Source organism: Osmerus eperlanus, chromosome 3 (assembly GCF_963692335.1).
Source record: "Osmerus eperlanus chromosome 3, fOsmEpe2.1, whole genome shotgun sequence".
Lineage (NCBI taxonomy): Eukaryota > Metazoa > Chordata > Actinopteri > Osmeriformes > Osmeridae > Osmerus > Osmerus eperlanus.
This window is the reverse complement of record NC_085020.1, coordinates 1,003,889-1,019,603: the sequence shown is the minus strand read 5'-3', so window position 1 is coordinate 1,019,603 and position 15,715 is coordinate 1,003,889. Positions and strand designations below refer to the sequence as shown.

The window sequence follows — 15,715 nt, the reverse complement described above, 5'->3', positions numbered from 1 at the left end:
TTGTCTAGCACAAGTTGGTTTCTTGACTTGCAGTTACCTATACACTTCTGAATGTATAAATAAATAAACAAACAGAATAAAGTAAAGTTTTTTTTGTAATAGAACCAGAATGAAAGTGACCCTGGGGATCGCTGGTCTCCACAGCTGGTGACCAGAGGCCAGTCTGGCAGAATGAAGGCAGTGAAAAACCAGGGGTCAGTCAGCAGAGAAGAGCAGGATTCTGGGTAATTTCAGTTGACCACAGTCCTTCTTCCAGGCTAAACTGAGTGGGAGGAACTCATGCGGGTCATTTGTCTTTAAAGGAAGCCCCATGGTAGACAAGCTCTTGAAGCAGAAGCCTAGACATGTAATCTGGAGCTCCTTATTCATGTGAACTCTCCTGGCCAGGCTCCCTTCCACACCCTGGAGATGCAGAGCTGTTTGTGGAGGCAGAGGTGAGGAGCGTGTCCGAACGAGCAGGGTGGGAACGTTCCACCTCAGTTTGACTGCGATCCCTAATGCAATTGATCACAGCTCTGGAATATGAAAGGGTGTTTTTGGAAAGTAAAATAAAATGTTTATAAGCTTTTCTTTTAAGAGGAGAAGCTTGTTTGGTCACAGAGGGCAGAGAGATAATAAGAGGGTGTAAACACACTTTGAAGTTTTCAACACTCCGTGGTCAAATTACCAATAAAGACGTGTTTGACTCCTTTCCAGGGTGACACCAAAAATACAGTGTCGGTTGTTTGTGAGTAACAGTGAATCCCAGACAGCTTCATCAGTTAAACTACAAGAAGGGTCATGTGTCAGTTGGTGTCTGTAAATGTATGTCTGGTCTGACACCAGAGGTTCTGAAGCAGAAACGCACAGCTGCTCCCAACTCCCACTCAGCAGCTGCAAGTCTTCTGCACGGCCAACCAAACGTCTTCCTACCAAACGTCTTCCTACCAAACGTCTTCCTACCAAACGTCTTCCTACCAAACGTCTTCCTACCAAACGTCTTCCTACCAAACGTCTTCCTACCAAACGTCTTCCTACCAAACGTCTTCCTACCAAACAGACTTGGTCCCTTGTGAGACCCACGCAGGCCTTCAGGACCCTCCGGTGTCTGTGTTGGAACGGCTCTTTAAGGAAACGAGGGCACGAACAGAAAGTTCTAGCGCTGGACCCATGACACTGGTCTCGAGAACGTCCCATTCTTACTTTATAACAAATGTTCTCTCCAAATCAGTTAATGGCTTTCAGTTGTGGATTTGATTTGGCAGGGACTGTTGTAGCTTAGGAAGAGGAAAAGAAAGTGAGAGGAAAGCTGCATGGGAGAGAGAGAGGGGGGAGAGAGGGGGAGAGAGGGGGGGAGAGTTGCAGAAGAGAGTTCTGTTTAAGTGACTCATTGTTTCCATGAGGTCATTTCTAACCTCTAGACTTCTGGCTGCATTGCCTTGCTCCCCAACACAGCACGTTCTGAGTATTTCCACATTAGCCAGGGAAAATCTATAAAGTTTTTTTTTTTAAGCCCTCGCCCCCCCCCCCTTGTCTACAGCTGCCAGATAAATTATATTTGAGACAATTCTGTACTTTCCTCCAGTATGTTCACAAGGACTGAGGCCCACACGTGAGGCATGGTTCCATTGCGGACGCTGCTGATCCCTGCTATCTCTCATCCTCCGAGCCTGTGGTGCGAAGACAAACTCTCCCAGACATTCTCTCATGTTGAGTCATCAGAAACCATGTTCTAGAGCAGGAAAGGGAAACCGTCTGCCCTCGGACTGGCAGACTGGGAAGATGAGTGGAAAATGAACATCAGCTGGACTCCTCAAAGGCTGCCTGCTTTTTCATCGTTAGACTTAGACTAAGCGGGACGAGCTAGCTCTTTTTACAGCGTCTGCCAGTACAGAGCCTGTGATGCATCAAGCTGAGAGGGGGAGGAGCCTCCTCTTCCCCAGCCAACTTGGCCGGACCTTCCCTTGTATCGTGTCTGGTTCAGTCTGACTGGTGCTCCTTTCCTCTGATGAGCTGACCCAGCAGAACTGGGCCTTGCAGATTCTGGACCCTGCAGGCAGAGTAGAGATCCTCAACATTAGAGAAACGATGAGGACTGGAGTCACATCATATCTGGGCCTTATTCAGTCCATATTAGTTACGTGGTTCATGGGTACAGCAAAAACATGTTTGTCCTATGAAAAACATGTGTGGATGTATGTTTGCTCTGCCTGTAAGCAATGTTGTAAAGATTAAATGGTACCAAATGTACATTCTCACTGTAGCATAGTAAACACTGTCAGAGCCTTTCCTGTCTTGGATGAAAACGTCCCAAAAATGTAAACAATGTCCGTGTTTGAGATATGAATGCCAGCCTGCAGAGAGACTGAGTAGCTATCCTTTCAGTGAACTGGGACTGGTGTTTTGGGTTATCAAATATTTTAACGGTCAATAGAACAATGACAAAGCTTTCTTAGTTCAGGGTGTATCTCCTCTGGATTGTAAAACACACACTCTCTCTCCCTCTCTCTCTCCCCCTTAAAACACACACACAGACACACACACACACACAGCCAACCCAGCTGCTGCGACCATGGAGGTCCAGAGATAAAGAATGCTGAAGGCTGTAGTGAAGCCTGCTAGGGGTCATGAGGTCATCTCTCGTTGGTCTCCTCACAGCCGACAAACACAGAAAGGAGGCAGGTCTTCAGTGTGTGTGTGAGCGCACGTACAATCCATGCATGTGTGATAATTAAAAATAATTAAGTGTGTGTGTACTGTACAATACAGGTTTGTGTGTGTGTGTGTGTGTACTGTACAATACAGGTTTGTGTGTGTGTGTGTGTGTACTGTACAATACAGGTTTGTGTGTGTGTCATGACTCAGGACCACAGACAGTTAACCACACTGTGGGGAAATACCTGCACTGTGACCACACATGTTATTATCCAGTATCCTCTGAATAGCCAGCCTCAATAATCCTGCTGCTCCCTCTTGTGCGTGGCCAGTTCCTCCTGTTAAGGCTTGCTAATACATAATTTATGATCTCAAGAACATCCTGCCCCTGGCCTCATGCTTATCTGGACGGATTCTGATTTGTTTGATCCATGTCCCAGAAAGAGGACAGCTAGCACACGCTCTCATCTCTACACTGATTGGACAGTACTGAAAAGTTTGTCTTTTGTTTTCACTTTGTGAATACTGAAATGAATACAATTGGACAATGGTTGACCATCTTCTCTAGGATGAGGACTGAAAGGGTACCTGTCCAAGCACAGGTTTAATGGCTACCTGTGAAGCTCATGAGTGCCACCTGGTGTTTACAAGAGGAACAGGTGAAGCCCTCTGAATAACCTCGCCCTGGAGATCAGGGAACTACACCCCCCTTTATACAAACTATTCTGTAAAAAATCTCCCGGCACAATTAAATCACTCTTTCTTTTTAATGAACTTGGTTGATTTGTTGTGGTTTTGTTAAAAAGTGCCTTATAGTGCATTAATTTTATTTTTTCGGTCGAGAAACGAAACAAATGACGCATGCATCGGAGACCTCTGTAAAATCTGAATTTATGCTCATATTTTTGGGGTTCTATCTTCTATGGAAAAGATTTTGTTTGTTGGTGGATGTTTTTTTTTTCTTTCATTCTGTTTCTTCAGTTGAGTAAGGGTTTTAAGGTGTCATGTCTGCAGGAAATGAGCTCATGTCTATCAGCGGGAGACTTTACGGCAATCAAGTTTCACCTTTTCCACAATCCCTTTTCCCCTATTGTTAAACAGATTTTCTCCAGAAAACCATGGGCATGTGGTTCACATTATCCAGTAAAATGTCCCGTCACGTTTCCCTGTTATTGATTCACGCTCCTGTTAAAACTTAGAGAATGTCCTTGACTGTGTTTCATGTGTCTTGCTGTGTATCTCAACTTCAAAATCACAAAGTACCCATCTATGTTTCCTCTACCAGTAGGAGAGCATAGAACAGACTTAAGCAAGTGCTTATCCAGTCCCAGAGTGTGGCGTGTCTGACATGTCCCTCCTCCTCCCCGTCAGGAGATGACTTGAGCTGCACAGTGGATGGCCAGGTGTACACCAACAGGGACATCTGGAAGCCGGAGCCGTGCAGGATCTGCGTGTGTGACAGTGGCTCGGTGCTGTGTGACGAGGTCCAGTGTGACGAGCTGTCCAACTGTGAGCAGGTGACCATTCCAGAGGGGGAGTGCTGTCCTGTCTGCCAGAGCGGAGGCTTGCCCGACATCAGCGGGAACGGCCGGCCTGGTGAGTCTCTGCCCCTGGAGAAGACAGAGGAGGGGGGGGGGTTCAGATGTGGGTGGGATAGCTTTTACAAACTGAGGATTCATTTGTAATAGTTAATTTTCTCTATGGAGGGTATGTGGGGGAGGGAAGGGGGCAGATTTGCTGTTTTTGAAAAGTACAATGAAACCTATGCCCCTGGTCTAGCATTTACTCAACTTGAGGAATGTGTCTTAAAAATTTGGTATCAACTAAATATCCCCGCTTCTGTCAGGAAGTACTGCAGGAGATGCAAAGTGAACCATTTACTTATTCACTCATCTTTGGTTTGTCGTTTTGCTTTCAGATGGCAAAGTTTACAAGGTAAGTGTGCCGTAACCCTGATGCATATTCAGCAGTTCTGTGTTAGAGGAAAGAATTTGGGTTTTAGGGACTAATTTCCTTCAACTTACCTTTTCAGGGTCAGAAGGGAGAGCCTGGAGATGTTCCATTAGTACGTATCCCCTTGGTCCTGCTGAATATTAATATAAACATTAAATTAAAAACTTGATTCTGAACAATTTACTTTCAAAGTGTCATCTATTTAGCAATGACTAATCCCCAATTTTGTTTACAGGTGACTGGAATAAGAGGTCGTCCTGGACCGATGGTAAGATTGTGGAGTAGAATATTTCACGCTTTAAGTGTACAAAGACAACTACACATGCATCTTTTGTGTGCATTGTTGTGAGATATCTGAGCTGTACAGTAGTGGAGGATGCATGTGGACACTAGATGGCACAGTTACCTATCGGTTCACCTCATGGATGCAACACTGAATACTCTCCACAGCACCTGACTTACTTCAACCTGCAGGAACATCCCTGATAGTTCTATAACAAATGCTAAAGAAAGCCTTGTGACCTGGTGTTGTTGATGTTTCTCCCAGGGTCCTCCTGGCTCTTCGGGATACAGAGGAGATCGAGGACACAAAGGAAGACCTGTGAGTCATGACACATCTGTCCCTAATCCCTCCAGTATAAGTAGTATTAAATAATACTTATATTATGTATGTATTATATATATCATATTTAAATTTTATTATGTGCTGAATATTATCCATTTTGACGTGTTTTTTTATAATAAAGTTTTTTCCATAATGTTAAACAACAGATTATGTTTTAAATTCAAGGAAGACAGATCTGCACAGCATACAGCAAACCCTGAAATTGAATAATTTTGCATGCTTGTATCTTGAATTCAGCAGGCAAGTTCATAAATAAACACGCATGTGTGACTAAGATGTGGAATCCATTAGGGGACTTATTTCAAGGGACAAAAGTAACCCTTTCCTACATGATGCATTTTGCCATACGTACCTGGTTCGTCTCATACATACATTACTCACAACATTAATTCAATGAAGCGTTTTCTGTTCAGCTAATCATTCAAATGAGCAAATCCACTCTGATGGAATAACTTCTCATAGTAAGAGAAACAGAGCTATGTTGTGTATATATTTGTAATAATAGTTCAGCAGTCGTTGTGAGTGATGGCGCTAGCCTACATACCGCAGCATCCAGGATCAGGATGAGCACGGTACCTGGGGCCTCTTCCCTTGCTCAGGGTAACATGCTGCATCCTCGTGTCTCGCCCAGGGTCTGCGAGGGCCCCCGGGGTACGATGGAGAGCCCGGGGTGCCGGGGAACCCAGGGGAGTCAGGCCCTCCAGGACACCAGACACACCCAGGGGTGAGCACACCCACCGCCAAGCTCCATTTAGTTCCTTTGGTGGATCTTAATCTCACAAGAGGGCTGAAGTCAACCGGGATCTGTGATCTTCAATATACAATTAAAAATGTTCTTGTGTTGCATTTACCTCAATCATTCTAATTTGTCGGGTCACGTCCCATCATAGGGCACATGAAGGTTTGTTTTGATGTGAGGCCTTTCTGTTTCCACCAGGGTCTGGGTGCTCAGATGGCAGGAGGCTTCGATGAAAAATCAGCTGGCCAGATGGCCATGGTGCCAGGAACCAGGGTAAGTTAGGCAGCAGATATCCATCCTGCAGTACAGTAGGGTGAGACAGCAGATCGTTTACCTGTTTAGACCTCAATCAAGGCTTGTAGTTAATTCACTTTTATGGAAATATTTTTTGGCAAAAATGGAAATGTGGAAATGTTGGAATATTTGATAGAGGTTTATTGAGCCCTCTGGTAAACTTTGCTGTTGATCATGAACTGTGTTTCAGGGAGAAGCAGGTCCCAGAGGCCATGTGGGGCCTAACGGGCCGGCTGTAAGTAGAAACTCATCACCACCGACTTCCAGTCTGCTTGTGATTATTTCATAATCTATTGGAGCAAGCATCAGTCTCTCATCAAGGTTTCCCTCCCCTTCGCTCCTCCCTCCCTCTAACACAGGGTCACCCTGGACCACCAGGCCCACATGGAGAAGTTGGGGATAATGGGCAGATGGTACGACATTCACCTGCCACTTACAAACACACCCAGCTGCACTAGTCACATGTGTGAGACGGTGACGTGTGGGGAAAGCTGTTCAGGTGATTGTGGTGTGCGTGTTCTGATTTGACTCGTAATCATGTTGTGTGCTGCAGGGTTCGGCTGGGCCGCGAGGAATCGAGGGCCCGCCAGGGAAGCCAGGAGAAGATGTGAGTCACGTGTGATCCTGTTTTCAACATAAACAAAACAATCTCAAAACAAACGTGTGTGACGCATGAGTGCATGTTGTATAATGGGGTAGCCATTAATCCTCAGCCCTGGGGGAGGCAATAAGCGACTGTATTGATGATCATACCTGGAGGATAGTTGGAGCTTCTCCTCCAGCTGCTAGGCCCTGGAGGATGTGTTAATGAATCCATGTCTCATCGTGCTCCATGTGCTTCTACCTAGGGAGAATCAGGAAAACCAGGAAATTCAGGAGAGATGGGATTCCCAGGGTCAGCGGTAAGGAGAAACACGTGAACATCTCTGAACAGATTCTGTTGAATGACGTAACATGATCCCATCTGAGGCATGGTATTATGAACCTATCAACTGCTTCTCATGTACAGGACACAGTTGTGTTTTACTGTGTAAAACGCTATGAACAGATTCTGTGTACAGCTTCTATAAATCTGATCAATTCTCTGTGGTGGATTTTAGGGCGCTCGAGGGTTCCCAGGCACCCCCGGGCCTCCTGGGTTGAAAGGTCACAGGGTAAGTAACCCTCCAGACAGCTGGATAACACCAGGCAACAGTGTGTCTGAAGGATCATTTCTATATCTGTCTGTACTGAACCCTAACATGTGGCTACTGAATGAAGTATTGTACACAAATTACAAATGCCATCAGAATTGTATAGAATAGTATGGATCACTGCCTGAGGACTGTGTCTCCTTCTTCAGGGTCATTTAGGTCCCATCGGTCTGAAAGGTGAAACTGGAGTGGTTGGATCAAAGGTAAAAACAGAAATCAACAACAGAATTAACTACATCTTAGCCTCCATGTGTTTATACGTATTTAAACAACATTTTTAATTACGGAATGTATATACATTTGAGCTGCTGATACACAAGACTAAGCTTGTGCCTGTGTGTGTGTGTGTGTGATCCTCAGGGCGCTACGGGCCCCACAGGTCCTATGGGAGCACCAGGCCCTATGGTGAGAGACAAGTCATGCTTGTAACATGTACAGATACAATGGAAGATTGACATGCCTGACTTTACATGTACATGCATGACTGCCAGCATTAAATGACTGAATTGTCGTTTTACAACAAAATAAGCTACAGTATCGTAACAGAAAGCTGTCAGAAGATCTGGATTTCCACCTTTCCACTGTTTGTTAATAAATATGAATATAAGAGATTTAGACTTCCATTACCTTCTGTTTGTGAGGTGCCGTCGTCGCAGAGCGTAGACAATTCTGGACATCAACTTTCAATTCCCTTAAATAAAAAACCCTCCACACTTGACTTGAGTGTGTTGTTCCTGTGCATGTGTTGGTGTGTTGGTGTTCTGGTAGTGATGATGTGTTCTCCACCCCAGGGCCCCACCGGGATGTCTGGGGAGAGAGGGCGCTCTGGGCCCGGTGGAGTCCCGGTAAGCACCAGGAACCATCCAGCTGGTTTAGGCTTGAAAATACTGTACAAACACCTCACTTTAGCAGTGAATAAGCAAATAATGGTATTACGTTTTGGGGGGTGTTTGTAATGTTCGATGATGATGGTACTATGTAATATTGAATTATTTGAGAGGTTGAATAATAATCATAATTATGACTGAATTATAATGTGCAACGCTTATTTGCTGAGAAAACAACCAAACCTGAGTACTTACTTGTCTTTATGTTACAGGGCATGCGAGGTTCATCTGGCAACATTGGTAAAGCAGGACCAATGGTGAGACAACCAGAGCTACTTTCACATGACAGATAGAATTCTACGCACTCCATGCAGAATACTAAATCCAAAAAATTATGCCGTTAGTCATGTTTCCAACATCCAATCACTAACGGCGGACCTCATTGCTCTTGTCCCACACATGCAGGGTCCTCTGGGCATCAACGGACCTCCAGGTTATCCAGGAAGTCCTGGAATGAAGGCAAGTCGAGCCAGTGCCACCAGCCATCACCTGATTACTGTCCCTGTTATACAGCCCTCCAGCCATCACCTGATTACTGTCCCTGTTATACAGCCCTCCAGCCATCACCTGATTACTGTCCCTGTTATACAGCCCTCCAGCCATCACCTGATTACTGTCCCTGTTATACAGCCCTCCAGCCATCACCTGATTACTGTCCCTGTTATACAGCCCTCCAGCCATCACCTGATTACTGTCCCTGTTATACAGCCCTCCAGCCATCACCTGATTACTGTCCCTGTTATACAGCCCTCCAGCCATCACCTGATTACTGTCCCTGTTATACAGCCCTCCAGCCATCACCTGATTACTGTCCCTGTTATACAGCCCTCCAGACATCACCTGATTACTGTCCCTGTTATACAGCCCTCCAGACATCACCTGATTACTGTCCCTGTTATACAGCCCTCCAGCTATGAAGTGGAGTGGCACCATGCAAACATCCTAGTCAGGGACCAGAGGATTTAGATACTGAGACTGTTTTCTGTCCCGTCCCCAGGGTCAGGCAGGCCCCACTGGGGTCAGGGGTCCGGAGGGGCCCCAGGGACAGAGAGGGGAGACAGGGCACCTGGGCCAATCTGGACCAGTTGGGATCAGAGTGAGTGTTAATGTCTTGATACCAAACTAACACACACCAAACTCACTTGTACACACACACACACACACACACACACACACAGTGTGTACGTACATACTCTATCCCTACTCATACTTTATCTACATAGTGCATCGTGTCTGATACTGTTCATATATCGGCGTGTTGATGCCATACTCACACACAGAGCATGCATGTACGCACTCACAAACGTCTTCAACGTAATGACGTTGTGTCTAATATTGTGCTATTTCCATTGCAGGGCCCCACAGGGACAGATGGAGGTACAGGCAGCAAAGGGCCAGTGGTACGTGAAACATTAATACACCTGTAATGAAGTATTTTACTACCACAAGATGCCAGGATGGAAACAGCCTCAATGTGGTCTTAACAACAATGGTGAATATGAACCATGACCTGGACGCTGAATGTTGTCTGCAGGGTAACGTTGGCCCCCAGGGATTGGGCGGCCATCTTGGCCCGGCAGGTCCTCCAGGACCCCAGGGCAGCACCGGACAGCCGGGTATCAAAGGACAACTGGTAACGTAGCTCTCTCTTCCTGTAAGACACCTGGTTGAATTAACACCCATGTAACCCAGGGATGTTTATCTGTTTCTTCCTGTGTCTTATCCAGGGAGATGTGGGAATCCCAGGGTTCAAAGGAGATTTTGGACCCAAAGGCGAACCAGTAAGCACACATGATATTAATACAAGAGAATGCCTATGGTCCTTTCTGTATTTGAATCTGAATGTTGGAGTATATTGTTCTAGCTACATATATTAACATTGTTGCAATTCAGAAGATATGTGTCTGTTTAACCCTGTGGTGGTGAATGTGTGGTGGTGAATGTGTGGTTCTCTAACCCTGTGTGGTGCTGATTGTGGTTCTCTAACCCTGTGGTGGTGATTGTGGTTCTCTAACTCTGTGTGGTGCTGATTGTGGTTCTCTAACCCTGTGTGGTGCTGATTGTGGTTCTCTAACCCTGTGGTGGTGATTGTGGTTCTCTAACCCTGTGTGGTGCTGATTGTGGTTCTCTAACCCTGAGTGATGCTGATTGTGGTTCTCTAACCCTGAGTGATGCTGATTGTGGTTCTCTAACCCTGAGTGGTGCTGATTGTGGTTCTCTAACCCTGAGTGGTGCTGATTGTGGTTCTCTAACCCTGTGTGGTGGTGACTGTGGTTCTCTAACCCTGTGTGGTGGTGACTGTGGTTCTCTAACCCTGTGTGGTGGTGATTGTGGTTCTCTAACCCTGTGTGGTGGTGATTGTGGTTCTCCTAGGGGCCTCCTGGTTCGCAGGGTGTAATCGGGCCCCAGGGCGAGGAGGGGAAGCGAGGTCCCCGTGGAGACTCTGGCTCCATCGGGCCCTTGGGTCCAGTTGGAGAGCGGGTGAGTCACAGGGCTGTGTGGATCCTGGTCCATCTCAGCTGTAGTCTGTAAATGTTGTCTTTGGAATCCATCCAACATGTAATAAATAGTTATAGGGATTAGGATGTTCAGATCATTTGTTTTGATTGATTATTGAGTTATTGAGCTAAATGGGATATGATTACCTATGCATGTGACATATTTACATTTAGTCATTTAGCAGACGCTCTTATCCAGAGCGACTTACAGTAAGTACAGGGACATTCCCCCCGAATCAAGTAGGGTGAAGTGCCTTGCCCAAGGACACAACGTCATTTTGCACGGCCGGGAATCGAACTGGCAACCTTCAGATTACTAGTCCGACTCCCTAACCGCTCAGCCACCTGACTCCTCGACATATCCCTATGCACAGCGCATTTCAAACAGTATGACGTGTGTGCTTAATGGTTATTTCCCTTTATTAACCACTTGCTATGCAGTGTTTTAAGTGTGTTGTGTTTTACAGGGTGCTCCTGGGAATAGAGGATTCCCTGGCGCTGATGGATTGCCTGGTCCCAAGGTACATTTGACATTTTATTCATTAATATAACATTTAATGAATTGAACAAAAGTTTTTATCCAAAGCAATACATAGTGTATGTAGAAGAAAGTACCTCAAAATAATTAAAGGATTAGAAGTGCACAGTTCTGACAGTATTTTCAGAGTCTTTGAGGGTTCTCTCATAGTCAGAGTGTACCGTTGTCTAACAAGCTGCACGTTTGCTTGAAGGGTGCTGTCGGAGATCGTGGAACATCTGGTCTACCTGGTCCCAAAGGTTCTGGAGGAGACCCCGGCAGAACCGGAGAACCGGGTCTTCCTGGAGCAAGGGTAACAGAGACTATTTGCTTTCAGACTCTCGTTATCTCCAAAACATTCACTTCCAGAACCACATGACTTCAGCCAACATGCCAGCTCATGCGAATTCCCTCAGTGACTTCCTGTTTTTCTTTCATTCCAGGGCCTGACCGGAACTCCCGGAGTCCAAGGGGCTGAGGGGAAGCCAGGACCTCTGGTAGGTCGGGTTATAAAACATCACGATCCTCCATGTCCTTTCCATCGAAGATCCCATGAAGGTGAGATCACGGTGGGAAGTTCAGTGGTGAGCCTGGCATCTGTGTGTGTCCTGGGCAGGGGGCTCCCGGGGAGGACGGCCGGCCAGGGCCAGCGGGGTCCATCGGGGGCCGGGGCCCAGCAGGGACCATGGGAGTGCCGGGGCCAAAGGGCTTCAACGTGAGACCACTTCGTTATAAAACTCTCAGTCTTTGCTGTTAACAATTTTTGAACGGCAACCCAATACGATTTTATCAGGCCATGAATAATCCGCTGTACAGTGTTTTGCGTTTCTGGAAGTAATTTTTCGAATGCTACACCTTTATTTTGTGTTTGTGAAACCCTGCAGGGAGACCCTGGCAAGGCAGGAGAGCAAGGGTCAGCAGGAGTAGCAGGTCAGAGGGTGAGTGGGCTTCACAGGGAGGACTGAACGCCACGTTCAGCTCTCCTGGGACACTCGGTGGGGGAACTACCTTGTAAACACGGAGACTGCATGACAGGCTTGTGGTTTGTGCTGTACTGATGAGTAATGATGCCTTCATTTCCCAGGGTCCTCCTGGGAAAGATGGGGAAGTTGGCCCTGCTGGCCCCGCTGGCCCTGCAGTAAGTCCCTCCCACTTTGTTTAAGACGTTACTGCAACGTTGTTCATTACTATGATACATCACAACTGATTGAAAATGAATATCGTTTTTTAAAACACGTATACAAACAAAAACTAACTTTGTTTTTTCCTCCTATTCAAAGGGTGTTGCTGGGGAGAGAGGCGAACAGGGACCCCCTGGAGTGAACGGCTTCCAGGTGTGTATCACACAGATCCATTGTTTCGAAAAATGAGAGGACAAAGAAGAAACATTCAAACTTAATCTTGAGGAATTCTGACCTGAGCCGTTTGTGTTTTTAGGGTTTACCTGGACAACCAGGACCTCCTGGAGAGCCGGGGAAACCAGGTGATCTGGTGAGTTTGGAGGACATGATGTGCATGTCTACAGTTATGGCTTTCCTTGATGCCATGTGAAGTAACAGAAAATGGGATTGGAACAGAGCTGTATTAGTCTGCATTATGTGTCTGCAGTGAATTCTGCTTTTCAGTACTGATATGAAACTCTTCCTGTTTCCTCTCAGGGGATTCCAGGAGAGGGTGGTGCCGTCGGTCAAATTGGACCAAGAGTAAGTTGGTCTGATTGACAAAGATTTGGATCTGTGGTTTACTCAGTTATATTTTGGGTGTGTGACTGACAGCATGTTGTGTTGAGCGCAGGGCGAGCGTGGTATTCCAGGGGAGAGGGGGGAACTGGGACCCACTGGCCTGCAAGGCCCGAAGGGGATCCCAGGAGCACCAGGTCCTGATGGGCCAAAGGTACGATCAATCACCTTGTCACTTGTGGAAGATCTGGCAGAGCTCATCCTGTACATGTCTTCTATAGTTTTATATTTTTTGTAATATTTTGCATTTCTAAGTGAAAAAATATTATCCAATTTCAATTTGTTTGGTTGTTTTCCCTCTGAAGGGCAGCCCAGGTCCTTCTGGAGCAGTGGGAGACCTGGGTCCCCCGGGGCTGCAGGGCATGCCCGGAGAGAGGGGCATCTCTGGGCCTCCAGGGCCCAAGGGGGACAGGGTAGGTGTTTGTGCTCCCATCCTCATCCAGCACTATCTACCTCTCATCAAACACTTCCTCTAATAGTGGCTTCCTCAAAACTTGCCTTTAATGACAAGCACATTATTAAAACATGAAAGAACTTCGTCTTTGTGCATATATTGTCATTATTTTGGGCTATACTAGGCCTTACACCATTTTGAACAGGAGATTATGTTGCAAGAGGTTGCTTTGTCTTGTTGAACTACTGTTAACTAGCATTTCTAAACCCCCAGGGGGCGATTGGTGAGAAAGGATCTGAAGGAACCCCTGGAAACGATGGTGCAAGGGTGCGTGGAATTCATATACTGAATATATAAAATAAAATTAGTACACAAGCTCTGTGACAGACATATACAGCAGTAAATCACAAATGAGCAGAATACTCTTCACCGTGTTATACCATCAACCAAATAAGAGCATTAGCATTGTTGTTTTACAAAAATGTTTTTCCAAAACAATACAGAAGGAACTATTCTTAAGCTATTCAATCTTTGGAAACCATTTATTTTTTACTTCATATGGAACATGTTGTACACAAGTGAGGCTCTCTGCATTGTGGGACTGTAGAGCTACAGATGAGTTATTGTAGGAGGGAGTTTTGTATAAAGCATGTCCTATCAGACAAAAGCATTGTCTGCTGTATTCATGGCACCAGGCCACAGTGATAAATGTATTTCCTAATCCATGCTTTTTCCTACAACAGGGTCTTCCAGGGCCCCTAGGCCCTCCAGGACCCAGCGGACCCAGCGGAGAAAAGGTAAAGAAATACAGTTTTGGAGGGTACCTAGTTACAGAAGCTAGGTATCATTTATCATACCGGACGTGACATGAAAAGTAGGTGTAAGTCATTGCTTGCTGTGACACAACGTTGTCGATGTTTCTTCCCCTGCAGGGAGAACCTGGACCTAAAGGTCCATCTGGGCCTGCTGGATCTAGAGGAGTTCCTGTAGGTCCACTCAGGTTTTTCATTTCAACTCAACATGCTATGTATTACTTTGGTCAAATTTACACAGATAATCTGATGTTCCGTTCCTTTAGGGAGGGAGAGGTGACCCTGGACCAATTGGAGCAGTCGGATTTTCTGGAGCGCCTGTAAGTTCTGTCATGAGCCATGAGTTCTTTAATGGCACTGTCAAGTTAGACATCAGTTGATCCTCATGGTCTTGGGAAATTCTTGTTCATAAAAAGCATTCATGCTAGGTGTATACGCAGTGCTAGCCTTCATGCTAGGTGTTTATATAGTGCTAGCCTTCATGCTAGGTGGATATGTAGTGCTAGCCTTCATGCTAGGTGTATATGTAGTGCTAGCCTTCATGATAAGTGTATATGCAGTGCTAGCCTTCATGCTAGGTGTATACGCAGTGCTAGCCTTCATGCTAGGTGTTTATATAGTGCTAGCCTTCATGCTAGGTGGATATGTAGTGCTAGCCTTCATGCTAGGTGGATATGTAGTGCTAGCCTTCATGCTAGGTGTATACGCAGTGCTAGCCTTCATGCTAGGTGTTTATATAGTGCTAGCCTTCATGCTAGGTGGATATGTAGTGCTAGCCTTCATGCTAGGTGGATATGTAGTGCTAGCCTTCATGCTAGGTGTATACGCAGTGCTAGCCTTCATGCTAGGTGTTTATATAGTGCTAGCCTTCATGCTAGGTGGATATGTAGTGCTAGCCTTCATGCTAGGTGTATATGTAGTGCTAGCCTTCATGCTAGGTGTATATGTAGTGCTAGCCTTCATGATAAGTGTATATGCAGTGCTAGCCTTCATGATAAGTGTATATGCAGTGCTAGCCTTAATGCTAGGTGTTTCTGTTGCCCCATGCAGGGTCCTGACGGGCAGCCTGGAGTGAAAGGCCCGCCGGGAGAGCCCGGTCAGAAAGGGGACGCAGGGTCTCCTGGACCGCAGGGCTTGGCTGGCTCTCAGGGACCTCTCGTGAGTCACGGATATCATTAAACATCTGCACAAAACATATTGAACATCTGCGTATAACTACAACAAGACATCCATTGGGGGGAGGGAGAACTGAATGAATATACTAAATAGTTACTTTATAATGAATGTTATGTGTTCCACAGGGGCCTATTGGTGTGGCAGGGCTGAAGGGTGGCAGAGGGACCCAGGGAGCGTCAGTAAGTATTTTTGTGACTTTAACATATTTTATCTGACTAGCAAGTCAATGCACTTAGTTGGATGAGTCCAGGCTC

General features: G+C 46.1%; 1 protein-coding gene across 1 annotated transcript in view; it reads left to right on the top strand.

The window, feature by feature from the left end:
• Nucleotides 1-15,715, top strand: part of col5a2a (collagen, type V, alpha 2a) — a 33,407-nt gene that overhangs the window by 11,887 nt on the left and 5,805 nt on the right. The window contains exons 2-40 of the mRNA XM_062456335.1: nt 4,006-4,230; nt 4,553-4,569; nt 4,667-4,699; nt 4,823-4,855; nt 5,135-5,188; nt 5,844-5,936; nt 6,150-6,224; nt 6,436-6,480; nt 6,605-6,658; nt 6,799-6,852; nt 7,094-7,147; nt 7,346-7,399; nt 7,588-7,641; nt 7,799-7,843; nt 8,230-8,283; nt 8,538-8,582; nt 8,731-8,784; nt 9,323-9,421; nt 9,681-9,725; nt 9,860-9,958; nt 10,053-10,106; nt 10,699-10,806; nt 11,291-11,344; nt 11,555-11,653; nt 11,784-11,837; nt 11,957-12,055; nt 12,225-12,278; nt 12,425-12,478; nt 12,621-12,674; nt 12,778-12,831; nt 12,999-13,043; nt 13,135-13,233; nt 13,385-13,492; nt 13,747-13,800; nt 14,217-14,270; nt 14,406-14,459; nt 14,552-14,605; nt 15,336-15,443; nt 15,587-15,640. Of these exons, the coding sequence (XP_062312319.1) occupies nt 4,006-4,230; nt 4,553-4,569; nt 4,667-4,699; nt 4,823-4,855; nt 5,135-5,188; nt 5,844-5,936; nt 6,150-6,224; nt 6,436-6,480; nt 6,605-6,658; nt 6,799-6,852; nt 7,094-7,147; nt 7,346-7,399; nt 7,588-7,641; nt 7,799-7,843; nt 8,230-8,283; nt 8,538-8,582; nt 8,731-8,784; nt 9,323-9,421; nt 9,681-9,725; nt 9,860-9,958; nt 10,053-10,106; nt 10,699-10,806; nt 11,291-11,344; nt 11,555-11,653; nt 11,784-11,837; nt 11,957-12,055; nt 12,225-12,278; nt 12,425-12,478; nt 12,621-12,674; nt 12,778-12,831; nt 12,999-13,043; nt 13,135-13,233; nt 13,385-13,492; nt 13,747-13,800; nt 14,217-14,270; nt 14,406-14,459; nt 14,552-14,605; nt 15,336-15,443; nt 15,587-15,640 (2,600 nt within the window). The remainder of the gene's footprint in view (nt 1-4,005; nt 4,231-4,552; nt 4,570-4,666; nt 4,700-4,822; nt 4,856-5,134; nt 5,189-5,843; nt 5,937-6,149; nt 6,225-6,435; nt 6,481-6,604; nt 6,659-6,798; nt 6,853-7,093; nt 7,148-7,345; nt 7,400-7,587; nt 7,642-7,798; nt 7,844-8,229; nt 8,284-8,537; nt 8,583-8,730; nt 8,785-9,322; nt 9,422-9,680; nt 9,726-9,859; nt 9,959-10,052; nt 10,107-10,698; nt 10,807-11,290; nt 11,345-11,554; nt 11,654-11,783; nt 11,838-11,956; nt 12,056-12,224; nt 12,279-12,424; nt 12,479-12,620; nt 12,675-12,777; nt 12,832-12,998; nt 13,044-13,134; nt 13,234-13,384; nt 13,493-13,746; nt 13,801-14,216; nt 14,271-14,405; nt 14,460-14,551; nt 14,606-15,335; nt 15,444-15,586; nt 15,641-15,715) is intronic.